The sequence below is a fragment of the Lampetra planeri genome, chromosome 52 (genome assembly GCF_965212315.1).
Source record: "Lampetra planeri chromosome 52, kcLamPlan1.2.h2, whole genome shotgun sequence".
Classification (NCBI taxonomy): Eukaryota; Metazoa; Chordata; class Hyperoartia; order Petromyzontiformes; family Petromyzontidae; genus Lampetra; species Lampetra planeri.
The window spans coordinates 89,501-116,878 of record NC_136158.1 but is presented as its reverse complement, the minus strand read 5'-3'; the positions used below and the strand labels follow the sequence as shown (position 1 = coordinate 116,878).

At 53.3% G+C, this 27,378-nt stretch overlaps 1 protein-coding gene across 1 annotated transcript in view; it reads right to left on the bottom strand.

The window, feature by feature from the left end:
- Window positions 1-27,378, bottom strand: part of LOC144734616 (uncharacterized) — a 47,832-nt gene that overhangs the window by 16,564 nt on the left and 3,890 nt on the right. Inside the window, exon 2 of the mRNA XM_078616885.1 lies at window positions 7,964-8,824. Within this exon, the coding sequence (XP_078473011.1) occupies window positions 7,964-8,824 (861 nt within the window). The remainder of the gene's footprint in view (window positions 1-7,963; window positions 8,825-27,378) is intronic.

Sequence of the window (27,378 nt, the reverse complement as noted above, 5' to 3'; positions counted from 1 at the left end):
GAAGTTCTGTGCAAAACTAGCTACTACTGTCCAAGACTAATGAGAGAATCTATCGAAATTGAAATAAATAAAAATAACTTTAACCATTCCGATAGCTACCGCCTTAGTGCTGCGTGGAAACGAATAATCAAATAATACATTATTTAAATGCATGCCTACAAAGGGCAGCGTACTTCAATAGGAATTACCGTTGGTAGGGCTATTTTAATACACACACTAGACATGCATAATGTACGTTGCCTCAGTAATCCCCCCCCCCTCACGTGGCGCAAGAGCACAGAAGTGTGGTCACCACATCTACGCCTCTATTATATAAGGAACGAAACAGTATGACTTCTCCACAAATCTGGCTATCGCCTGATGAAGCTAGTTGTAATTACTGGCAAAACATCGTACTCAGATTGGAAATGTTGTGGCTTGGCTCTCCAACACAGCGGTGTGCTGTACTAGTATACTACACTGCACTATAGACTACACTACACTAAAGTTTCGATTTAAAGCTTTCGTGACTGCAGGGATTCATCTTCTTGGTTCTTTCGGTAAAGTCACGTAGAAGGGAAGTAATAAAATAATAAAAATAAAACATAATAAAACAATTCTCACTGAATTGAGAATTGTTTTATTATGTTTTATTTTTATTATTTTATTACTTCCCTTCTACGTGACTTTACCGAAAGAACCAAGAAGACTACACTAAAGACTAGTGCTGTACTAGTGACGAATTGGCCACGTTCTGGTTACGTGACAACCCTTACTAGTTGGCTGTGTCGGGTGGTGGCGGGTTTTAATGACCCATTTATAGATTACGTGATCTAACCCAAAAATCTCGATTATGGACAGTCACATAACAATCGCCATTCGCCACTAAGTGGTGGTGACGTCACCACGACACTTGTGCCAGGCTAGGTGCACATTGAGGCCATGTGAAGTGTCGAACGCCCGCTGGCAGGAGGTCATGGGGCAGACCCAGATGCCACAGGTCGACTGACTGAGACGATTAGCTGATGCACCACCTTTGCCCCCTACTGAGCCAAATTGCTGTGCTTTAGTCACCCGGCGCTCCGCTCGTTGTTGTGAGCGTCGCTCCTCCGCCCTCCGTTGTTGTTGGAGGGCGACTGCCTCCAATTGCCCAGTATCGTCCTTTGTGAACCTCCTCCACAGAAGCCCATCTTGACACCACTAGTAACGGTCATCGGCAAGTCCACTCAGCTCCACGTCCTCCTGTACCACATCACTCCATCTCTTCTCTAGCCCGTGCCGCGCCCGTTTAGCCCCCTCGATCCGGCTGAACAAAAGCTGTTAGGCATGTGGTGGCTGGGCATGCGGGCTACATGATCCAGCCAATGCAGCCTTGCCTGCCAGAGGAGCTCATCGCTGGAACTTTGTCCAGATCTTTCAAAGATATGTGAAATCCTTACACAATCCAGCCTGGTAAAACCCAAGACGGATCGTAGGCAGGCCAGCCTAAATGTTTCCAACTGGCGAAGATGCTCCATTAGTGGGGGGCCACGTTTCGAAAGTGTAGAGAAGGGAGGGAATGACTGTGGCCGAGAAGACCTGAAGCCTCGTGCGGAGCGACAGACCAGGTAGCTTCCACACAGCGTTACACAACCGATGAAAAGATATTGCCGCTCGACTGATTCGGAGTGAGACCTCTGCTTTCAAACCGGAGCCGGTCATGAGCACACTGCCCAGGTATGGGAACCTCTCCACTCTCTCTACAACTGCCATATCACCAATTGAGAGTTGTGGGGGTGGAGTTTCTGATGGTACAAAATACCCAGACTCATCTACCTTGCCTGCATCCCTCCACGGATGTTCGTCTTCGGTGAGGGCATAGTAACCACGACCACCACTCCTCACCTTTGGTTGATGGGAAGGCGAGCCCAAAGTAGCCTGAGGCTTAGAGCTTCCCACACCTCACCGCCACACTCGCACCCCCCCTTAATTATTTTGTTCAGAAGAAGAGCCACTCCATGTTGTATGGCAGTCTCCTGCCCCGAGTAGAGGACTGTCCACCCCTGATGGTGGCAGGAGCCAAAGCCGGTCCACCGGACCTCATGAATACCACAGAGATCCAGGCGGTACTGGTCCAGCTCCCAACAGAGGAGTGGCAGCCTCTCCTCCGCAGTGAGCATTCGACCATTCCACGTGACCACCCGTAGTGGCTTTTTGTTGTTTCTGGAGGAGCCCCGAGGGTATGGGTTCAGTCTCCTGGCTCCGCCAAATGGGGTTTGGCCAGGAGACGTCATAGACGCCTGTCCTCCCGGGGCCTCCGGCACAAGCTTAATACATTTTAAGAATATATTTTTTCCATACAGAAACCCCATAGACTCATATCGAGACCCACATATCCACATAGAGATTCAGAGACTCTCCTAGAGACCCCAAAGACTCGCACACACCAAGTTGCAATCAAACTACGTTCTCAAGTTGTGGTGAATTGATGCGCAAAGCCAGACCGCACATGACTGCACACAAAAAACCAAACCTCACATTAAATTCGGGTAGTTTCCCAATTTTTCTGAATTCCAGCTTTGGGAATCATTAAAAAAGAGTGTCAACGAAAAGCAACACTCTTGTTGCCCCCCCCCCCCGAGACAAGGGTATCTGGCTAGGCTGCTGCTACTGCTGCGTCCGCAGTGATGCACAAACAACAACAACCCAACAGCAACTCAGAATCTGTATTTATACAGGAGGAATCCGATGAGCATAAGAAAGGTAAACAAATCACTTAAAAAATACACAAATAAAACTTTACTTTTTGATTCTTACCAGGTAAAGGTCACTGAGCTATTAACATATTTTTCAGAAGTGACCTGGCCACAAATGATAGCTCAACAAAGTGGATTATCTAGACATTCTTAACAGAAAAATCATCTAAATAATCTACATGCACGTTTCTAAATGTGGAGGGAAAAATTGGAGGACCTGGAGAAAAAAATGCACGCGACCACGGGGAGAGAGAGACACGTAAACTCCAAATATAGAGCGGGCGTCAGGGTCGGCATCGAACCCACGAGCTCCTGCATAGCAGGCGAGGAAGATAACGAGACGTGTTCACCACGAGAGAACGTGGCACACTTATTCACGTGACGTCATCGACTGGCTGTGTCGGGTGGCGGATTGTACGACGTTTTACTTCAGCAGCTATCTTTCTCAAAACAACGTATTGTAAAAGAGATGCACGGACAGCCTCGACCACAACGGAGTCGAGTTGCAGCACTCACGGCAATAGCGGCAAAGGTGCCTCACCGGATGTGCCTCACCGGATGTGCCTCACCAGATGTGCCTCACCAGATGTGCCTCACCAGATGTGCCTCACCAGATGTGCCTCACCAGATGTGCCTCACCAGATGTGCCTCACCAGATGTGCCTCACCAGATGTGCCTCAAAGGAGGGGGACTCAACGGAGCTGCCTCTGTGGAGGTCACTCGGCAGAGGTGACTCTGTGGAGGTGACTCAACAAAGGTGGGTCTTCTTGTTATGTTGGCCGGGAGCCAGAGCCATTCCCTGTTCACCTTGGGATGCGACATGCATGTCATTTGGCCCCTACACTATTTAACATCGTCTCTGACCATGTAGTTCGAGACATTTTCCATAGAAGTACCGGTTGAATTTCTATCTCGTACAGATACAATGAGAGGCTGATGATACCCCGTTGCGGTCAAGGGATGGCTCCCAATTGGTCAACAATTTTACGTGTGCTGATGATCTGGTGGTTGCTGCCCACTCTGAAAAGGAGTTGGAGATTCAATTTCATTTAGTTTTCATTTATTTGGTATAGCCCTGTGAGCCATTCGGCTTTTGAATCTAGGAGATGCTACTGCTGAACCTGGAACGTGTCACTAAGAGGTGGGGCCTTACCATCAGCCCCACAAAAGTATCTGCCTAGGTATTTTATGTCATCAAACGCTCCCTTCTCTCAAATCTCCATGAGTGATGGGGAGAGTTGTGGAAAGAATGGAAAAATTCCCGTACTTGGCCAGTGTGCTCATGACCGGCTCCGGTTTGGCAGTGGTCTCACTCCGAATCAGTTCAGCGCCTTTATCCTTTCATCAGCCACGTAATACTGTGTGGAAGCTACCTGGTGTGTCGCTCCATAGAAAGTTCCCAGTCTTCTCGGTCACAGTTATGCCCTCCCTTTTTCGATGCTTGTAAAACGTGGATCCCTCTAAAGGAACGTCTGCGCTGGTTTGAAACATTCAGGCTAGCCTGCCTATGCTCCATCCTGAGTTTAACCAGACTGGATTGTGTGGAGACTTCATGAGTCCTTGAAAGATCTGGACAAAGTCCTAATAGTGAGCTCCTCTGACAAGCGAGGCTGCATTGGCTAGGTCGTGTAGCCCGCATGCCCAGGCAACGGCATGCTTCTGCTTGGCCAGATAGAGCGGGCTAAACGGGCGCGACACGGGCTAGAGAAGAGATGTAACTGCTGTGGTACAGAAGGATGTAGAGCCGAGTGGACTTGCCAATGACTGGTAATAGTGGTGTCAAATCGGCCTCTGTGGAGGAGGTTTGTGAAAGAGGCTGCTGGGGAGTTGGAGAAACCCTCCAATAACGAAGGGACGCTCACAACAACAAGCGGAGCGCCAAGCGGCAACAACGCAGAGACTTGGCACGGTGACGATCACAGGTGGTGCATCTGCCAGCAATCTCAGTCAGTCAACCCTTGGCATCTGGGTCCGTCCCATGACCTATCAGCGAGCCTTCGACACTTCACGTGGTCTCAAAGTGCACCTGGCCTGGCACAGATGCTGTGGGAACATCACCGTCACTTAGTGGTGAACAGACTGTTATTGTTGGTGGTGGTGGTAGCTGCGGTGGTGGTGGTGGTAGCTGCGGTGGCGGTGGTGGTGGTGGTGGGGCATCAGGGTGCCCACAGCGACCCCCCTCCCCGGCGGCCCAGGTATGAGGCCCGGACCCTCCCCGGCCTCGAGTTCGGGCCCCGTGCCAAGCGCCGAGCCCCCCCTACCCCGCGTACAGTGGAGGTGCCGTCCGACTGGTTTTTCTGTCTGATTGTCACAGTGCCAGCTACCCCCCCCCCCTCTCTCCCCCACAGCCCCCCTGCTCCCGCCCCCTCCTCCCCCCACAGCCCCCCCCCCTGCGACCCCCCCCAACTCCCCACGCACCTCCTCCCCCCACAGCCCCCGCCACAGCTCCCCCCATCTCCCCTCTCAGCCCCCCCCCAACTCCCCACGCACGCCTCCCCTGACAGCCCCCCCATCTCCCCCCCTTGCCACGGACCCCCACCCAAAGAGCCCCCCACACAACTCACAATTCCACATCTCGCTACAAGGCCACTCTACACAGCACCTTCACACAAAGCGAAAGATCCCCCGTAAAGCCTTGAAAAGATTGTTGGGGTCAAATGTTGTTAGCGAGTCGCGCCTATGAAGGCGTGGAAGATACACGAGGGGGTAGGTGGCCAGCACCACGCCCGGCCGCCTTTGTCTTCCTAGTGGCGATTTGAGGCTGAGTCGATCTCGGGGAGGCCCAGGACCGGTTCAAATAATCGTCACTGGTCTTGGTTACGTGAGCGGGAATCGAACTCGGGTCGCTGGGTTCTAAGCGCAGCGCTCACACAGACACTGCCCGAAAGCCCCCCCTCCACCCAACAAACAGCCCCCCTCCAGTCACCCCAGCCCCGCCCCTCAGCCCGAAGCGATGCAACCCCGCCCCCCTCTCTGTGTCTATACACAAATAGTTGTATATGCAGACTTCGAGACACGCGTGTGCACCACAACACGACTAAAGGCGCAGCACCTGCAAGTGAGATTGCTCGCTCTATTCGCCACTCTCGGCGGAAGGGGCCTGCGCTCGGGGAAGCGTTTAGCTCGTTGAATGTGCTATGTAGAAGGGTCTTTTCCCGAAACGTCGATTGTTATCGCCTGTTATATATTTCCCCTTTAAGTCCCCCACCCCCACCCGTGTTGTTGTTGTTGTTATTAACTCGGAGCGTGTTGGGTTTGTTGTTGGTAGTGCTTGTGGACCACTGGGCTTTGGATGTAAACCCACTGACTGCGCCGCGCGTGGCCGAGCACTCGGGCCTATTTACAAAGTGGTGACGACGTCAGCAAGCCCCGCCCATCACCTCCCGTCCAGCGGCACGAGTGAGTGATCTGTGTATCCGTGTGGCCAATCACGAAATCCCCCCCCCCGCCACACTCTGTCCCGTGCCCTGATGCCAACTGGGCCCCCGAATGTCAAGAGTTTAAGTTGGGTTTGTTTAATCTGCAGGTGAGAACTCAAGAAACCAGCATGAGCCTCAATTTGCAAGTGACCTGACTCATCAATATGACGAGAGATCACATGGAGATACCTCGAGATACCTCGAGATATCTATAGATAGAGAGACCCATATAATACATTGAGATACATAGAGGCGCAAATACCACAATACATAGCGATACATAACTAGATACATTAGATATACATGGGGATATAATGAGATGGAGAAATACATAGGTTTACCTTGCAGTTTTCAGTCCGTTTTTTGACCAGGTTATGATAATAACGATAGAGACAAGGGCATTCTCATTTGCAAGAGTGAGTGACCACGTGGGTCATAAAACTGACAAAAGGGAACATTTATTTTAAAAAATAAGGGCTCATGGCAATGAAGCAAACAGGAATCGGAGCAAAAACAACTGCGAAAATTATTTTAAATCGATTCTATCCCCACTTTATTAAAATGGCCATTTTGTTATATACAAAATATAACTTAAATGATACGCTTGGTATAAACCGTTATTTTAACAGATCTTGAGTTTTAAAATAGACGTACATTTTATGAAACAAGTATATAAGGAGGGAGTGGGGATCTGGGTGTGATGGGTGGGGGGTCACTGCCCCAACGGTAACCTCTTTCTCTGCGCCACTCCATACGATGGTGCTCACTATAGCAGCCTCGAGTAGAGGCCCCAGCTGCCAGCAGTGCTTGTGAGCGTGCACTTCCGGGACTGTGCCTGTACCTTCTGCATCGCTAGAAACGTTGTCGTCATTACGACGACCGCACAGCAGATCCTCTTTAAATGGAGTTGTCTCGACACCCCCAATCAAGGACCGCAGAACTTGGACAATTCTTGGGTGGCACTTGGTTCTGGCTGCCCAATTCCCCACTCATCTTTCTTCGCGCTGCGGGCGCGACAGATGCGTGCGTGTCCAAGCGCAACCTGCGTGAACGAGGCTAAGCACATGAATGTAAAACAGCCGTTTATCTCCAATGGCAGGTAAGGCTCACCAAGCTATATATCTATTTTTCAGAAGCCACCTGGCCACAAATTATAGCTCAACGAAGTGGCTTATCACATAGAAATGTATAGTAGCCAAGTACTCTAAACGCGTGATGTTGATTCTAAATACGGAGAAAAAACGGAAGACCCAGAGAAAAATCCACAGGGAAAGAGAGACGCAAACTCCAAATATATAACAGCAGGCGTCAAGGTCGGGATCGTACCCACGATCTCCTGTATACCCGACATGCTAGTTAACATCTCGCAACCGTTTATCGTGTCAATTTTAACGTTTCGCTGCACGTCGTGGGGGGTGGTGGGGGGGGCAATGTCCCTTCTTCAAGGAGCATAAAACCATCACGGTGAACTCGAGACATCCTCGCAGCGGCGGCTCTTGGCCAACTGACGAACAAAGACGGTGACCGCATCGCGTGCTTTAAGAAGCGCTTCTGTGGCCGTCTGGAAAGCTCTTGCTTCCGATGTTAGGAAGCCACTGGGAGCTATGCACTTTTAAATCATTTCGATTGAAAACTAATTTCTTTAGAACCGCGCTTTGTGTTGAGTTTGATGTCCCTCCCCTCGCACCTCCGATTAACACGTTTGGCGACGTACAGTGCGAAAGAAGTTCAACATATATACATTACAACCATATCATTGTTAGGCTCATCGTAATCATCACAATCAGAATCATCGCATCCACGATCTCTCTCCATCCATCATCCACTCACCTGCAATGTATCCTCCATCACCGTCGCCAATCTCCTTGGCATAGCCCGCCCCCACGTGCAGCCCCGCCCCCACGTGCAGCCCCGCCCCCACGTGCAGCCCCGCCCCCACGTGCAGCCCCGCCCCCACGTGCAGCCCCGCCCCCACGTGCAGCCCCGCCCCCACGTGCAGCCCCGCCCCGCGCCCCGCCCCCACGTGCAGCCCCGCTCCGGACCCCGCCGCCATTTTCGCAGAATTCAAAACCCGACCGGTGGCGGCGACGGCGGCGGCAGCGGCTTCCGATTGGTCGCCGCGACGAGCCGCCGCGTGCCCGGCGAGGCCTCCGACTCGGCCCTCCTCCGCCGCCGCCGCCGCCCTGCGCGACTGAGGAGGAGGAGCGGTGCACGCGCAGGGGGAGCACCGGCGCGCCTTGTGCTCGATGAAGCGCGCAATGTCGGACAGCAGGAAGTCGCAGCCGCAGCGGCTACAGGTGAGGAGGTCGGCGCCGCGCGAGGTCGAGGTGGGCAACAGGGACAAGGACGAGGACAAGGAGGACGAGGACGACGAGGAGAGCGGCGGCGACGACACCGACGCCAGTGACGACGACGACGACGCCTCCATTGTGGTCGTCACATCGTCGTGACGTTTGCTGCGGTTGTCGTTGTGGCGGTGGGTCATCGCCGCGCTCGTTGTTGTCGTGGCGCGCGCGTGAGATTGTGCGTCGCCATGTCCATCGTCGTCCTCTTCCGCCTCCTCATCATCGTCTTCGCCGGTGAGGTTGCTTGTGTTGTTGTGGCAATGGTGGCGATTGCCGTTGTTTTTTTTGGCGATGTCGTGGGAACGGCCATCGGCGAGCGAGCTGCTTTCGAGGGAATCGCTCACGGCTGTGGAGGTGCAGAGGAGCATCAGCAGCAGCATCAGCAGCAGCAGCATCAGCAGCAGCATCAGCAGCAGCATCAGCAGCATTTGCATCAATGCCATTGTCAATAAGTGATCATCACTCATTATTACAGAATAAACAACCTCAATCGACACCCAAACATCGCACCTCCTGGCTCTGACATTCCTCCTCCTCTGATGGAACACTGGTCAATTCACTCACCCACTCATTCATTCATTCACTCATCTACTCAACCACCTGCTGCTCACTCACCAAACCACTCACCACTGGTGTAAGCAACTGCATCAGAACATCAACAGGCCGTCGCCACATCTCCGTCATGTGGAAAATTAAATACGCAGCCATCCTGGTGTCTCTGTGTCCATGCAACCCAACACTATGGACTTCATAGTGAACACACAAATACACGCAGCGGTACGCATACACCTTTACTGGAGAGATACTTAGAGGCCCATAGGGGCTCACAGAGGTACATATCGACCAGGGGTCGACAACCAAAATAACAATAAGATATTTTTTTTTAGAATTCGGTAAAAAATATATTTAAAGAGCTGCAATGCACATTAATACGTAGCCAGCAGCAGGCCTCAACATTGGCGTTGGTTCTTGAATCAATAACTACTGCCATTGTGTGCAAGAATAGAATTTCACATTTTTATACAAAATATTAACATCTCGAGTTATGCGTAATTCTTATGTTCAAAATGTGGAAAAGACCGACCGACTCAAAGAATTCCCAGTCAAGCGACTTCTGCCGCTGCTGCTCAAACGAGTCACTCTGGCGCATCAGTACCCATCTTGTGTGTATGGCCTTGCAGAGCCAGTGGTGGAAATTCCACGTCCCTGGGGCCGGGAGCAGGTCCGTCTATACACAATGACGGAGGCAAAGGCGGCCGGGCGTTCTGCTGGCCACACCGTTGCCTCGTATCCATAGGTCCTAACTGCACTTGCCCCAATCGTCGGTTAAATGCTGTACGGGGGATCTTCGTCTTTGAGTGTGTGCGGCTGTATGTGAACGTGTGAGTGTGTGGTGGGCATGCACACGCACGCACACTCACTCGCTCGCGTGCCAAACCACCGCACCTGCATTGGGTCTACAGCTTGGGTCAACGTTCACACAGCCAGGCCTCTCTCTGCACGTGGGCCACCTCGGGATGGGCCGAGCACTGACCCTCGCCTGTCGCGCTGAGTGTGAGGGAGTGTGTGTGGGCCTCCCCTAGGTCGACTCAGCCTCAACTGAGTACCTGGTGTGGTGTGTCGTCAACATCCCCACTAAAGGAGACAAAGGCGGTCGGGCGTGGTGCTGGCCACCGACACTCCCCTCGTGTGCCGTGCCGCCCGTCATAGGTGCTGCTCGCCCCACCCAACTCGCTGCTCGGGGCGCAGCGCGCGAACCACAGCACTGGGGCGCCAATCCCAACATACACTCGCTCACAAAGACACAGATCTCAATTGTTGGGGCAAGTGCTGTTAGCGAGCACTTGCGAAGGCCGACACGGCACGCGAGGGGGTGGGAGGCCAGCACCACGCCCGACCGCCTTTGTCTCCGCAGTGGTGATGTTTACACACCGCACCAGGTACTCATTTGAAGCTGAGTTGGCCTAGGGGAGGACCGTGAGTGGGTATCAAACCTGGGTAAACGGGTTCGTAGATCAGGCGCGCTAACAACTACACTACCGCTCCTCCTGTACTTCCCACAAAGACAACATCACCACTGGGAGACAAAGGCGGTCGGGCGTGGTGCTGGCCACCCATCATGCGAACTCCGCTCATCCTCTAAGTGGCTTTTGGCTGGCCATCGGGCAAAGATGGTCACCGCATCGCACGCTTTCAGATGCTCTTCCGTGGCCGTCTGGAACGCTCTTCTGATATTAGGAAGCCACTCGATTGAAAACTAATTTATTTAAAACTGCGTTTTGTGTTTAGTATGTTGTCCTTCCCCTGCACCTCCGATTAGCACGGTTGGCGATGTACGGTTCGAAAGAAGTTCAACGTACACACATAGATGCAAGCATTGTTGAATTCCCACATGCGGCGAAGTGGTGCTCATTTGACGAACCCCGGAGGGGAGGTAGGAAATTACGGGTTGAGTCAGCCCCCACTCACGAACCGGGATGTGAATTCGCAAACCTTTTGATTGCGAGCTGCTCGCTCTTGCACTGAGCCACCTGAAGGATTCGTAACTTGCTCACCCGGCCCGATTGGACATCTGTGAAAAAGAGCTTCATAGCTCATCGGATTCCACCAGTCTCAATCAATGTTCTGATTTTGAAATAAAGATTCTCAATCTGATAAAGATTCTGATAACAAACGCATCAAATACATCAACAGTGTTGTCCATCAGCCTATTGGCTTCCCAGCGGGACTAGAACATGCCATGTATCCGTGTGCAGAAACACATTATGCAGTTCTGTTTATAGCGGGGTTTGCTCATAACAATCCACGGCATATTGAGTTCGGGTGGGCGTTACGGTTGTGAAAGAAGACGAATGCTAATTGTGAGGAAGGCCTAAAGATGAAAGCGGAAGGGCCGACTCAGGAAGGGGTGTGGGGGGGTCTAAAGATGAACGTGTGGGGTTTAAAGAGTAAGGGCCAGGGCCCAGAGAGGTGGAACTTCCCTGTTGCTTTAAGGCAATAGGAGAGGAGAGTAGAACAGAAGCAGAGCATCAAGTCATGGACGGCAGCAGCAGCAGCAGCATGGCTTTCGTGCTGCAGACACAGCCACAGGTCAACTCGTGAACAGAAAGATGTATCCATGACAGAAGTTTTTGGGTTAGATCGCGTAGATATAAATGTGTCGTTAAACCCACCACCACCCAATACAGCCGATTAGGAAGGTTTGTCACGTAAATAAAACATAAAGAATTGGCAGGAACGAGTTTTGCTTACATGACACATTTATTTTTACGCTCTCTTACCCAAAAACCTCTGCAGTGTGTTATACACGGAGTCTCACACACTGTAGTTGGAGGCAATACTGTTAATAAACACAACCCTCACAACTCGGGTTATATCGCTAGCTGTCTATCTGTTGGCCATGTGCGTGCGCGTTAGTGTAGCGAACGGGCCAGTGGGCACACAGCTGCCTGACCCACGATGTCAGGCGACACGCAACCCACGAACGAGGAGCGAAGACGAAGAGACGCGGGACTCCAGGCCGATACCCACAACGGGGACCCCGATCCATGTCCCCGAGCTCCCCCTTCATTTCCCTTGGCGCGGACTCGCCCCGCCCCCGGCCCCGCCCCCGGCCACGCCCCCTGCTGCATCAAGTCAGGAGCTCCCGGCTCCCAGTCACGTGTCCCTCCATTTCCCGGCGCTCAGCAGCAGCACGTGTGAAATAGTGGCTGGCGCTAACCATAGAGTGACAACATCCCATGTCACTACACCTCTATGATGGATAATATTGGTCGCGAAAGCCTACGACTACTACGTATTAAACTGACAAACTATTGAAACATTTCGGGCACGGCCATCGCAATGTCCAGGGGTCGGCAACCACAATAACAAGGGCCATTCTCATTCTAAAACGACATGTTTTAGAGCCGCGACAATGGCGTGTGAATCGGACAGTGGTCCTTTGTGAACAACGCCACAAGGCAGGCCCGAAAGAGCCGCATGCGGCTCGAGCCACAGGTTGCCGAGCCCTGGGGTCATGATGTCTCACTGGGAATGGATTAGAGGGAACGGTGCAGGTGAGAAAAGGCTGCCCGGGCAGCGGGAAGTGTCGTCCAAGTGACGATGGCCGATTGGTCGAGACTTGTTACGGATTGTCAGCTGGAAGGAGGGAGGGAACGTGCTGTAAAGGACGCCCACGGTGGAGACGGAGCAGCAGAGTCACTTCGTGCGCAGGTGCTGGATGCATTGTGCCGCCGTGAGACCGTGAGAGATGGCGATCGCTTTGCGGAAGCCGAGGGCACGGCACATCCTCACGCACAGCGCGCTCACACCGCTCCTCACACACCGCTCCTCACACACCGCTCTCCACAGCCTCCTCCCCCGTCTCTCCCTACCCCCCTCCACCCCCCTCGAACAGCCCCCCCCCTCTCCTCCGCCTCTCTCCCCCGTCTCACCGCAGACTCCGCTCACACGCGACTTCCCATTCACAGACTTCCCCGAGCAACCGCGCCGCGCTGCCACTCGCCTCGCGACACGCGGACCCCGCGAGAGACACGGACCCCCCCCCCCCCGTGAAACTCCTGCGAGACCGGAAGCCCTGCGAGACCCTTTGACACCCTTGTCAGACCTTCTGAGACACGTTTGAGAATTAATGTGCTATGAAGAAGGGTCATTGCTCGAAACGTCACCAATCATATTTTCATTTGAAGCCCAGTGTAATTGACGAGTGTATGAGTTTCGTAATTGTTATACTTGTGAGATGTGGAAGAGAGACATAGAAGAGATCAACACGTGGATTACAGGATACGCATCATCACCACATTGTGGATACGCCGTGTCTCGCTGGGGCCCCCGTCTCGCTGAGATCGCAGGCCGAGCGAGGCTGGAAAGGAGCGAGCCAGGAGGGAGATGCTCGCGTGTCCAGAGGGGGAGCCGAGAGAGACACGCCACGCGCATTGCACGCACCAGCGCATCTACAGCCAGCGGTGGATCGAGCTCGCCCCGTGATGTTGAAGTTGCCGGTCATTCAGAGGGTTTATTTATTTGTATTTGTGTCCCCGTTACGGGAGCAGCTTGCCTGGTGCAAAGACAGGTAAAGGTCCCCCGGATAGCCTTCGGACAAAGTGGTGTTAGCGAGCACTTATGAAGGCCAACGTGGCCCCCCAGGGTGATGTGGGGAGCGCTAGGCCCAGACGCCTTTGTCTTCCCCAGTGGTGATGTTTACACACAATGGAAGGCGACGCATTTGAGGCTAAGTCGACCTAAGGAAGGTCCAGAACTGGATAAGATAATCGTCGTTGGTGTTGGCCGTGAACAGGAATCGAACTCGGATAGTTGGGGTTGTTGAGCGACGCGCTAACCACAATACCACCGCTCCCCGCAACTCACACACAGACAAAGACCCCCCGTATAGACTTAACAGACTGTTGGGGCAAGTGCTATTAGCGAGCACCTAATGAAGGCCCGCACGGCACACGACACTCGCACAGAGACAAACACTCACACTCATTCACACTCACACACACACACTCACAAACACTCCCACACTCACAAACACTCACCCACACTCACAAACACTCAAAAACACACAAACACTCGCAAACACCCACTCATACACACTCACAAACACTCAAAAAAATCCACACTCACCAACTCACACTCACAAACACTCACACTCATAACACTCACACACACTCACAAACACTCACCCTCTCACACTTACAAACTCTCACACTCACACACTCTCAAACACTCACCCTCTCACACTCACAAACTCTCACACACACACTCTCAAACACTCACACACACACTCTCAAACACTCACACACACAGACACACTCACACACACTGACACAAACACACTCATACACACACACACTCACACACTCTCAAACACTCACACACACAGACACACACACACTGACACACAAACACTCAAACACTCACACACACAGACACACTCACACACACTGACACAAACACACTCATACACTCACACACACACTCACACACTCTCAAACACTCACACACACACTCACACACACTGACACACAAGCACTCATACACTCACACACACACTCTCAAACACTCACACACACACTCACACACTCTCAAACACTCACACACACAGACACACTCACACACACTGACACTCAAACACTCACACACACAGACACACACACACTGACACACAAACACTCAAACACTCACACACACAGACACACTCACACACTCTCAAACACTCACACACACAGACACACACACACACACTGACACACAAACACTCAAACACTCTCAAACACTCACACACACAGACACACTCACACACACAGACACACAAACACTCAAACACTCACACACACACTCACACACTCTCAAACACTCACACACACAGACACACTCACACACTCACACACACTCACACTCACACACACACACACTCACACACACTCACACACTCACACACACACTGACACACAAACACTCACACACACACTCACACACTCTCAAAGACTCACACACACAGACACACTCACACACACTGACACACAAACACTCAAACACTCAAACACTCACACACTCTCAAACACTCACACACTCAAACACTCACACAGACACACACACACTCACACACACACTCACACACACACTCACACACTCTCAAACACTCGCTAGTCCTCTCGCATCCCGTGCGGAGCGACGCTCTCAAAACGAAACGCGGATTCGGACGCTGTCATCGTGAGCACAGCACGTGCCCCCCCCCTCAACCCCTCCCCCACACCCCCACTCCATCCCCCCACACCTCTCCATCCCCCTCCACCCCTTCCCAAAAATCCCGCACTCCATCCCTTACATCCCCCACTCCCCCCCTCCACTCCATCCCCCCACCCATCCCTTACATCCCCCCCATACCTCCCTTACATGCCCAACCCCTCCCCTCCATCCCCTACATGCCCCCCCCCCTTCACACGGCGGCGCACTCGTATTGTTTATTTATTTATCTGACACTTTTTAAGGAAGTCGCGGACGCCAGGAGCCGGCATCTCCACGAGGGGGGGCGGGAGTGACCGCCCGCCCCTCCCCCCTCACCCTGGCGGTGCAGCGCCTCCCCGTCACTCGACTACCGCCATGGCCGCCGCCATGGCCGCCGTGAACTTCACTCGTCGATTCCTCCACTCGTGTGTGCCGTCACATCTACCACCACCGTGTTCAACCACCACCACCGTGTTCAACCACCACCACCATGTTCAACCACCACCACCCCCGTGTTCAACCACCACCACCACCGTGTTCAACCACCAAGTCCACTATGTTTAACCACCACCACAATGCAGGTCACAACTACTCACCCACTCACTCCCTAACCTACTCACCCAAACTCTAACATACTCATACAATAACCTACTCACCCACTTACCCTCGCATTCGCCTGCTCACTCACTCACCCGTCCACTCACTCACCCTCTCACCCACCCTCTCACCAAACTGCAGGTCACCTAACTACTCCACGTTGCAATCCCTCCACCCACCACCAAAAGAAAGATCCCCCGTATAGCCCTAGACTGTTGGGGCAAGTGCTGTTAACGAGTAGCACCTATGGAGGCCGGCACGGCACACGAGGGGGTGGGTGACCAGCACCACGCCCGGCCACCTTTGTGTCCCAAGTGGCGATGTTTACACACCGCACCAGGTCCACATTTTAGGCTGAGTCGACCTACGGGAGGCCCAGGACCGGTTTAGATAATCGTCACTGGTGTTGGCCTGAGCGGCAATCGAGCTCGGTCGGGTTGCTAGGTTGGGAGCGCAGCGCGCTAACCGCTACACCACTGCTCCCCACATCATCATCTCCACCACCACCACCATCACAACCATCACCGTCTTCCCTCCCCCGAAAGCTCTTACAACAGCAATAACCTCCCATGACACTCCCATCACACTCCCATCACACCCCCATCCATCGCAACGTTCATAATAGTGCTGCTTGTTGCTGGCCGCCTGGCGCTTTGGGTCTATGCTCAGCAACCGTGGGAGCCGCAATAAGGCAGCCCTCCTCACCACGCCCCTCACCTTCTCACCCTGCCCCTCACCTCATTGACACTTTCAAATTTCTCACCCTCCACGCAGTCTCCTGCCTCTCCCCTCTCATCTCACTACACTCCCCACCACGCACTCTCCTGCCTCTCCCCTCTCATCTCACTACACTCCCCACCACGCACTCTTCTGCCTCTCCCCTCTCATCTCACTACACTCCCCTCCACGCACTCTCCTGCCTCTCCCCTCTCATCTCACTACACTCCCCTCCACGCACTCTCCTGCCTCTCCCCTCTCATCTCACTACACTCCCCTCCACGCACTCTCCTGCCTCTCCCCTCTCATCTCACTACACTCCCCTCCACGCACTCTCCTGCCTCTCCCCTCTCATCTCACTACACTCCCCACCACGCACTCTCCTGCCTCTCCCCTCTCATCTCACTACACTCCCCTCCACGCACTCTCTTGCCTCTCCCCTCTCATCTCACTCCACTCCCCTCCACGCACTCTCCTGCCTCTCCCCTCTCATCTCACTCCACTCCCCTCCACGCACTCTCCTGCCTCTCCCCTCTCATCTCACTCGACTTCCCTTCCAGTCAACCTTCGCTCAGTGCGAGGGAGGTCGCTCATTCTCCTTTGCTGCCCCCACAGTCTGGAAATCCCTGTAGACCCCCTGCCTCTGTTCACAAGCCCCAGGATTAAAGACCTTCCTCCCGTTCTCTGGCTATGACTGCCTCTCTCTACAAAGTTATATATATACTTAAATATCTTAATATATAAATGAATATCCCCATTGTTTGTGAACAGCGCCTTTGAGATGCGGTCACATTTATACGCGATATAAAATCTACACTGTAATTCCCACACACAGACATGCACATGTACACACGTATGTGTACACACGTGTACACACGTATCTATAGACAAAGATCCCCCTATAGCCTGAACAGACTTTTGGGGAAAGGGCTGTTAGCGACCATGTATACATACGGTGGTGTTTGAACACAGTGGTGGTGGTTGAACACAGTGGTGGTGGTTGAACACAGTTGGTGGTAGTTGAACACAGTGGTGGTGGTTGAACACAGTTGGTGGTGGTTGAACACAGTTGGTGGTGGTTGAACACAGTTGGTGGTTGAACACAGTTGGTGGTGGTTGAACACGGTGGTGGTGGTTGAACACAGTTGGTGGTAGTTGAACACAGTGGTGGTGGTTGAACACAGTTGGTGGTGGTTGAACACAGTTGGTGGTAGTTGAACACAGTGGTGGTGGTTGAACACAGTTGGTGGTGGTTGAACACAGTTGGTGGTGGTTGAACACAGTGGTGGTGGTTGAACACAGTGGTGGTGGTTGAACACAGTTGGTGGTGGTTGAACACAGTGGTGGTGGTTGAACACAGTGGTGGTGGTTGAACACAGTTGGTGGTGGTTGAACACAGTTGGTGGTGGTTGAACACAGTTGGTGGTGGTTGAACACAGTGGTGGTGTTTGAACACAGTTGGTGGTGGTTGAACACAGTTTGTGGGTGAGCACCAGGTACTCATTTGAGGCTGAGTCGATCTAGGGGAATTCCAGGATCGGTTCAGATAATCGTCACTGGTGTTGACCGTGGGCGGGAATTGGACACGGGTCGCCGGATTCGTCGTAGTCAGGCGCGCTAACCGCTCCACTAATCGTACACACACACAGACATACACACACACTCACATATACACACTCACACGTATACACACACTCACACACACTCACAAACACACACAGACGTACACACAGACGTACACACACACTCACACACTCACACAGACGTACACACACACTCACACAGACGTACACACACACTCACACATACACACACACGTACACACACACACTCACATACACACACAGACATACACACACACTCACAGACATACACACACTCACGTATACACTCACACGTACACACACACAGACGTACACACACTCACACGTATACACACAGACGTACACACACGTATACACACACGTATACACACACAGACGTACACACACACGTATACACACACTCACATACACACACTCACACGTATACACACACACAGACGTACACACACACCTGCACGTACACACACCTGCAATCACAAAAACAAAGACCCCTTGTATAGCTTTAACAAATTATGGGGCAAGTGCTCAAGTGATGTTAGTGAGCATATACACTCACACTTACTCACACTCGCTCACTCTTACTCACTCTTACTCACTCTTACTCACTCTTACTCACTCTTACGCACACTCACTCACACTTCACACACCCTCACACACTTACTCGCACTCACACACTTACTCACACTCACTCCCTCACACTTATTCACTCTTACTCAAACTCACTCACACACACACACTCACACACTAACTCACTCACACTCACACACCCTCACACACCCTCACTCACACTTACTCACACTCCCTCACACTCACCGCTCTCTTGCGTCTCTCCCCGGGCTATCCCCCCCTCCCCCCTCCCCCCTGCCCCCTGCCCCATGCCCAGGTATATCGGACCCTCCTTAGGCGAGGTGGAGATGATGATGATGATGCTGATGCTGTTTAATTCAGCGGTACATTACATAACACGCGCTGGGCGATTACGTAAGATGCACCTTGACGTGTGTGTGTCCGTGTGTGTGTGCCAGTGAAATGTGAACACACACGTGTGTGTGTGTCTGTGTGTACGTGCGTGTGTGTCCGTGTCCGTCCGTGTGTGCGTGTGGGGGGAGCAGTCGTGTAGCGGTTAGCGCTACGCTGCGCTACGAACCCAGCGACACGAGTTTGATTCCCGCTCACGGTCAACACCGGTGACGATTATCTGAACCGGTCCTGGGCCTCACCTAGATCAACTTAGCCTCAAACGAGTACCTGGCGCGGTGTGTAAACATCGCTACTGGGGAGACGGTGGGGCGCGTGGTGCTGGCCACCCACCCCCTCGTGTGCCACCGTGCCGGCCTTCATTGGTGCTGCTCGCTAACAGCACTTTCCCCAACAGTCGAAGGTTATACGGGGGATATTTGTATTATTACACAAGTAAACGTTTGTGCTTATCTGTATTTGTGTGTTAATGGTGTGTGTATATGTGTATTGTGTTTATATATGTAAATATTCCTATCAGAGAGGTCCTGGGAGAGGCTTGCGGAGCCCCAATGCGGGCCGTCCATGCCAGGGCGGATCTGCATTAGCGCCCCCGTCTCTATCGGTCTGCCCCAGCAGAGGTACCGGGGATTCCAGCAGGAACCAACATCACTGCGTTGTTGACCTGGCCAAGGCCTACGATACCATCAATTGGCCAGGGGGCTCTCGGTTACTCTCCGTTGCTATCGGGGTCCCTGGCTCTCTGCTCACAATCATTCGGGGGGGGGGGGGGGGGGGGGGGGGCTTCCTTCGTGATGGTGGTGGTGTGGGCGGGAGGCAGAGACGTTCCCTACATTTAACATCTGCTTCGACAACGTAGTTCGAGAAGCCTTCCGGGGCTGTACCAGAGGATTTCCCACGCGGTCAAGGCAAGGGTACCCGACTGGGTTAACGATGCTATGGATGCTGATGCCCTGGCAATTGTTGCACACGCTGCTGCTGATGATGAATCTAGAACTTCCACCCAGGGGTGCGGCCTTACCATCAACCCCACCAAAGCCAGGCACCTGCCTGGGTGCTTTGTGTCATCAAATACTCCACCCTCTCAAACCCCTCGCGCGGACCGATTCGCACAGTTGGCGACGTAAGGTGCGAAAGAAGTGCAACGTACATTACATCATCGGGCGGTCGTGGTGACAATGCAAGGAGTTCCCATAGCCGGGCAGCGAACTTAAAAAAATGAGTACGCGGTGCGGTATGTACTCCTACCCACTGCAGAAGACAAAGGCGGCCGGGTGTGGGTGCTGACGATATTCATCGGGGCTCGCTCGCGGTCTGCGTGGTCGGGTGACGACATGATTAGCCCCCCCTGGTGGCCAAAGCTACGGGTTGCCCCCCCCCCCCCCCACTTGACAAACACCGTCAAACAATACTTTCATTTAAATCGCGGTTTCATTGTTTATGCAACTGCTTTCATTTACGTTCCACGTTGTATTTGAATGCAATTAGAGCGGTCACATTTGGCTTCTGCAAATTGCACCTCGCACGTTTGTTTCCACGTCATCGTCATCATGGTGATCCAGGAGACGGAGCTGCGTGGCTACATTTGAGGAAGACGAAGCGCCCTTACAGCGTTAAATGTTCAAGACCGTGAGGGCACCGATGTGACTGGGGCCAAGGGGAGCCGCGATCTGGAACAGCCGCCGAGGCGCGACGGTGCGACACCCCCGAGCTGGTCACCCCCGAGCTGGTCACCCCCGAGCTGGTCACCCCCGAGCTGGTCACCCCCGAGCTGGTCACCCCCGAGCTGGTCACCCCCGAGCTGGTCACCCCCGAGCTGGTCACCCCCGAGCTGGTCACCCCCGAGCTGGTCACCCCCGAGCTGGTCACCCCCGAGCTGGTCACCCCCGAGCTGCCGCTGGCTCCGCGTGTTTGGCTGGTGTCTGGGGCCACCTCCGTCTCGGCGGCGGCGGCCGAGAGCTCAACGCCGCTCGCTCTCTCGCTCTCTCTCTCGCTCTCTCTTTCTCGCTCGCTCTCTCGCTCTCTCGAGGAAATCCGCAACTCCGATGGCGGCAGCAGCAGCAGCCATCGATCGGGTTTCACGAGAGAGCGCGCGAGTCGAAACCTCCCCACGACGCGGCCACCGTTCATCAAGGACAGCTCATCGCCCCCCCCCCCCACAAAATAGCAACCCACGTGGTAGCGCCGTGATCCCTCGTCTCGCAATCGCTAAAGTGGAGAGTTCGGTTGACTCGACCAATCATCGCCGTTATATTTTCGCGGTCGGTAAAACGGCTACCAATTTGTGAGTACTGTGGTGTTTAGTTCTTCCCCCGCATAATTGGCTACGTATGGTGCAAACGAATTGCGACATTCATACAACTGTGGACAATTTATTTGGACGATTACCTCGACGATGGGACGAGGAATGTACCACAATTGGTTCCATCTACGGCGCTTGCAATGTGTTACGCACAGACGCAAACACGACACGGACATAGACAAACACCCCCCCCCCCTGTCGCTTACTACACATTGTTGGGGCAAGTAGAGTTAGCGAGAGACTATTACGACTAAAGCAGCGAGTTGGGGGGGGGATTCGGCAACGCTCGGCCGCCTTTGTGAGTCAACGTCTACACAGTGCTAGAGGTACTAGTGTTAAGGCCGAGTCGACCTAGGGGAAGCCCAACACTTGTTTACATAACCGTCAGTAATGTGAGCCGCGGCCGGGAATCGAACTCACGTGGGCGGCTTCGTAGCGCGGTGCGCCGCCCGGCCGGCCGCCTTTGTCTCACTCGACGCCAGTGTTGTGACATTAAATATTCATTTGATGGCCGTGTGGCCCTAAGGGAGGACCACCCCAACACGCTGGAGTCGGTTTATATCGCGTTTGCTTGAGCAAAGGCCCAACATGCCAAGCGACCAGCAACAATCAGCACTGGGGGATCATCAACACCACAGAGACGACCGGTTTAGTAGTGGAGTTAGAGCTGAGGGTTGAGCGAGGTTTAGTGGTGGAGTTAGAGTTGAGGGTTGAGCGAGGTTTAGTGGTGGAGTTAGAGTTGAGGGTTGAGCGAGGTTTAGTGGTGGAGTTAGAGTTGAGGGTTGAGCGAGGTTTAGTGGTGGAGTTAGAGCTGAGGGTTGAGCGAGGTTTAGTGGTGGAGTTAGAGTTGAGGGTTGAGCGAGGTTTAGTGGTGGAGTTAAAGTTGAGGGTTGAGCGAGGTTTAGTGGTGGAGTTAGAGCTGAGGGTTGAGCGAGGTTTAGTGGTGGAGTTAGAGCTGAGGGTTGAGCGAGGTTTAGTGGTGGAGTTAGAGTTGAGGGTTGAGCGAGGTTTAGTGGTGGAGTTAGAGCTGAGGGTTGAGCGAGGTTTTGTGGTGGAGTTAGAGCTGAGGGTTGAGCGAGGTTTAGTGGTGGAGTTAGAGCTGAGGGTTGAGCGAGGTTTAGTGGTGGAGTTAGAGTTGAGGGTTGAGCGAGGTTTAGTGGTGGAGTTAGAGCTGAGGGTTGAGCGAGGTTTAGTGGTGGAGTTAGAGTTGAGGGTTGAGCGAGGTTTAGTGGTGGAGTTAGTGCTGAGGGTTGAGCGAGGTTTAGTGGTGGAGTTAGAGCTGAGGGTTGAGCGAGGTTTAGTGGTGGAGTTAGATCTGAGGGTTGAGCGAGGTTTAGTGGTGGAGTTAGAGCTGAGGGTTGAGCGAGGTTTAGTGGTGGAGTTAGAGTTGAGGGTTGAGCGAGGTTTAGTGGTGGAGTTGGAGCTGAGGGTTGAGCGAGGTTTAGTGGTGGAGTTAGAGTTGAGGGTTGAGCGAGGTTCAGTGGTGAAGTTAGAGCTGAGGGTTGAGCGAGGTTTAGTGGTGGAGTTAGAGCTGAGGGTTGAGCGAGGTTTAGTGGTGGAGTTAGAGTTGAGGGTTGAGCGAGGTTTAGTGGTGGAGTTAGAGTTGAGGGTTGAGCGAGGTTTAGTGGTGGAGTTAGAGCTGAGGGTTGAGCGAGGTTTAGTGGTGGAGTTAGAGCTGAGGGTTGAGCGAGGTTTAGTGGTGGAGTTAGAGTTGAGGGTTGAGCGAGGTTTAGTGGTGGAGTTAGAGCTGAGGGTTGAGCGAGGTTTAGTGGTGGAGTTAGAGTTGAGGGTTGAGCGAGGTTTAGTGGTGGAGTTAGTGCTGAGGGTTGAGCGAGGTTTAGTGGTGGAGTTAGAGCTGAGGGTTGAGCGAGGTTTAGTGGTGGAGTTAGAGCTGAGGGTTGAGCGAGGTTTAGTGGTGGAGTTGGAGCTGAGGGTTGAGCGAGGTTCAGTGGTGGAGTTAGAGCTGAGGGTTGAGCGAGGTTTAGTGGTGGAGTTAGAGTTGAGGGTTGAGCGAGGTTTAGTGGTGGAGTTAGAGCTGAGGGTTGAGCGAGGTTTAGTGGTGGAGTTAGAGCTGAGGGTTGAGCGAGGTTTAGTGGTGGAGTTAGAGTTGAGGGTTGAGCGAGGTTTAGTGGTGGAGTTAGAGCTGAGGGTTGAGCGAGGTTTAGTGGTGGAGTTAGTGCTGAGGGTTGAGCGAGGTTAAGTGGTGGAGTTAGAGCTGAGGGTTGAGCGAGGTTTAGTGGTGGAGTTAGAGTTGAGGGTTGAGCGAGGTTTAGTGGTGGAGTTAGAGCTGAGGGTTGAGCGAGGTTTAGTGGTGGAGTTAGAGCTGAGGGTTGAGCGAGGTTTAGTGGTGGAGTTAGAGCTGAGGGTTGAGCGAGGTTGAGTGGTGGAGTTAGAGCTGAGGGTTGAGCGAGGTTTAGTGGTGGAGTTAGAGCTGAGGGTTGAGCGAGGTTGAGTGGTGGAGTTAGAGCTGAGGGTTGAGCGAGGTTGAGTGGTGGAGTTAGAGCTGAGGGTTGAGCGAGGTTGAGTGGTGGAGTTAGAGCTGAGGGTTGAGCGAGGTTTTAGAGCGCCACTGACAGTAACTTTAACTATTCTCACTTTACGAAACTGATCACTCGCGTGGGACACAGACGGGCACACCAAAGTTCGATTCCCGGCCGCGGCTGTCGTCATTGGCGACTGATATCAACACCGGGGGAGCATCTCGCTTCATGTTAACGACCCAGCCGCGAACGAGTGCTGCCGTGGTACGGAGTGTAAACATCAACACGGGAGAGACAAACACGGCCGGGCGTGGTTATGGCTACATCACCCATTCTAGTGAGGTGCTCATCGCTAATAGCACTTGCCCCAAAAGTCTATGCAGACTACACAGGGGATCTTTGTTTTTGGGAAGCGGTCGTGTCGTGGTCAGTGCGCTGCGCGACGAACCCAGCGACCAGAGTTCGATTCCCGCTCAACCAAAAGTGACGAATCTCAACGGGTTCTGGGCCTCCTCCCCTGGGGGGACTGAGCCTTAAATGAGCACCTGGAGCGGTGTGCAAACATCATCACTGGAGAGACAAAGGCGGCCGGGCGTGTGCTTTTGGCCAACCACTAACAGCACTTGCCCCAACAGTCTGTGAAGGCGATTGTCTTCTTAGATGTATTCGAGTCGGTGTATGGATACGTGCGCGTCTACATATATACTTACCATGCCAGTTACAAATGTATTTTATACATTAATTTACAAATAACAAGTTGCATATGTATACACACATACGAGACGCATATCCCCCGTATAGCCCTAACAGATTGTTGGGGCAAGTGCTGTTAGCGAGCGCCTATGAACGCCGGCACGGCACACGAGGGGGTGGGTGACCAGCACCGCGCCAGGGACTCATTTGAGACGGAGTCGCCCTCGGGGATGATCGTCACTGGTGTTGGCGGTGAGCGGGAGTCGAACCCGGGTCGTCGGGTCCGTTACAGAGCACGTTAACCACTCCGCCACCGCTCCCGATACATACACTCACAATCATACACACTCACACCCGTACACTCACACAAAAATACACATAACGTATACACACACGTAGAAATGCATATACATACGCAACACCACATACGCCTCGAGGTGTGTGTATTTATGGTGTTATATTACGGTGGTTTGTGTGTGAAAGTACATTTTATAATAAACAAACATATACACACAAATACACACATATATACACACACGCGCGCGCAGACAGACCTCCCACACAAAGATGCCTCGTACAGCCTCAACAGACTGCGGGGCGACGAGGGGTGGGTGGCCGCTTACTTTGTGTCCCCAATGCTGCCGTTTACACACCACGCCAGGTACTCGTTTAAGGCCGAGTCGACCTAGGGGAGGGAATACTCTCGCTGTTATCGGTCGCGAGCGGGGATCGAACTCGGGAGAACAGGGTTCGTATAGCATTGTAGCGTAAAGTCTTAACCACTGTGCCACCGCTCTCAGTGCTTGCCCCCAACAGTCCGTTCAGGAGTACGGTGGCGCTTTGTGGCGCTTTGTGGCACTTTGTGGAGCGATGTGGAGCTTTGTGGCGCTTTGTGGAGCGATGTGGAGCTTTGTGAAGCAATGTGGAGCAATGTGGAGCGAGGTGGAGCTTTGTGGAGCGATGTGGAGCGATGTGGAGCTTTGTGGAGCGATGTGGAGCGAGGTGGAGCTTTGTGGCGCAATGTGGAGCGATGTGGAGCTTTGTGGAGCGATGTGGAGCTTTGTGAAGCAATGTGGAGCAATGTGGAGCGATGTGGAGCGATGTGGAGCAATGTGGAGCGATGTGGAGCTTTGTGAAGCAATGTGGAGCAATGTGGAGCGATGTGGAGCGATGTGGAGCGATGTGGAGCTTTGTGGAGCTTTGTGGAGCGATGTGGAGCGATGTGGAGCTTTGTGGAGCGATGTGGAGCGAGGTGGAGCTTTGTGGAGCTTTGTGGAGCGATGTGGAGCTTTGTGGAGCGATGTGGAGCTTTGTGAAGCGATGTGGAGCTTTGTGGAGCAATGTGGAGCTTTGTGGAGCTTTGTGGAGCTTTGTGGAGCGATGTGGAGCGATGTGGAGCGATGTGGAGCTTTGTGGAGCGATGTGGAGCTTTGTGGAGCGATGTGGAGCTTTGTGAAGCGATGTGGAGCTTTGTGGAGCAATGTGGAGCGAGGTGGAGCTTTGTGGAGCGATGTGGAGCGATGTGGAGCGATGTGGAGCTTTGTGGAGCTTTGTGGAGCTTTGTGGAGCGATGTGGAGCTTTGTGGAGCGATGTGGAGCTTTGTGGAGCTTTGTGGAGCGATGTGGAGCGATGTGGAGCTTTGTGGAGCGATGTGGAGCGATGTGGAGCTTTGTGGAGCGATGTGGAGCTTTGTGGAGCTTTGTGGAGCGATGTGGAGCTTTGTGGAGCTTTGTGGAGCGATGTGGAGCTTTGTGGAGCGATGTGGAGCTTTGTGGAGCGATGTGGAGCTTTGTGGAGCTTTGTGGAGCTCTGTGGAGCTTTGCGGAGCTCTGTGGAGCTTTGCGGAGCGATGTGGAGCGATGTGGCGCTTTGTGGAGCTTTGTGGAGCTTTGTGGAGCGATGTGGAGCTTTGTGGAGCGATGTGGAGCTTTGTGGAGCGATGTGGAGCTTTGTGGGGCGAGGTGGAGCGATGTGGAGCTTTGTGGAGCTTTGTGGAGCTATGTGGCGCTTTGTGGAGCGATGTGGAGCTTTGTGGAGCGATGTGGAGCTTTGTGGAGCTTTGTGGAGCGATGTGGAGCTTTGTGGAGCTTTGTGGAGCGATGTGGCGCTTTGTGGAGCGATGTGGGCTTTGTGGAGCGATGTGGCGCGAGGTGGAGCTTTGTGGAGCTTTGTGGAGCGATGTGGCGCTTTGTGGAGCGATGTGGCGCTTTGTGGAGCGATGTGGAGCGATGTGGAACCCAGACCCAGGGAGGGTGTCGAACCAATCGCTCCAACGTGGGAAAGTTTTTGATAAAAAAGAAGAAATATCGGTTTCCAGAATCGTCGGGTTACATGGAAATCGGTGGCGCGAGAACAGCTCTTCAGCCTTTCGAGAGAATCATTCGGTTTGTGTACAATGAATGTGCGCTGATCGACTCAGCCTCAAATGAGTACCGAGTGTGGTGTGTAGAAAACATCGCCACTGGGGAGACAAAGGCGGCCGGGTGTGGTGCTGACCAACCGCCCCTCCCCCCCACCTCGTGTGCCGTTTTGGCCTTCATCGGTGCGACTCGCTAACAAGGACCTTACCCAACAGTCTTTGCTAAGGCTACACGGGAGATGTTTATCTTTGTGTGTGAGGCAGTGGGGAGCAGTGGCGCAGTGGTGAACGCACTGCGCGAAGATCCACGGCGACGCGAGTTCGATTCCCGCTCACGGTTCTGAGCCTGCCCGAAAACTAGCTCGACTCGGCCTTCAATGGCACTGGTCACGTGATGCCGTGCTGCACCCTATCGGCCTTCATAGGTGCTCGCT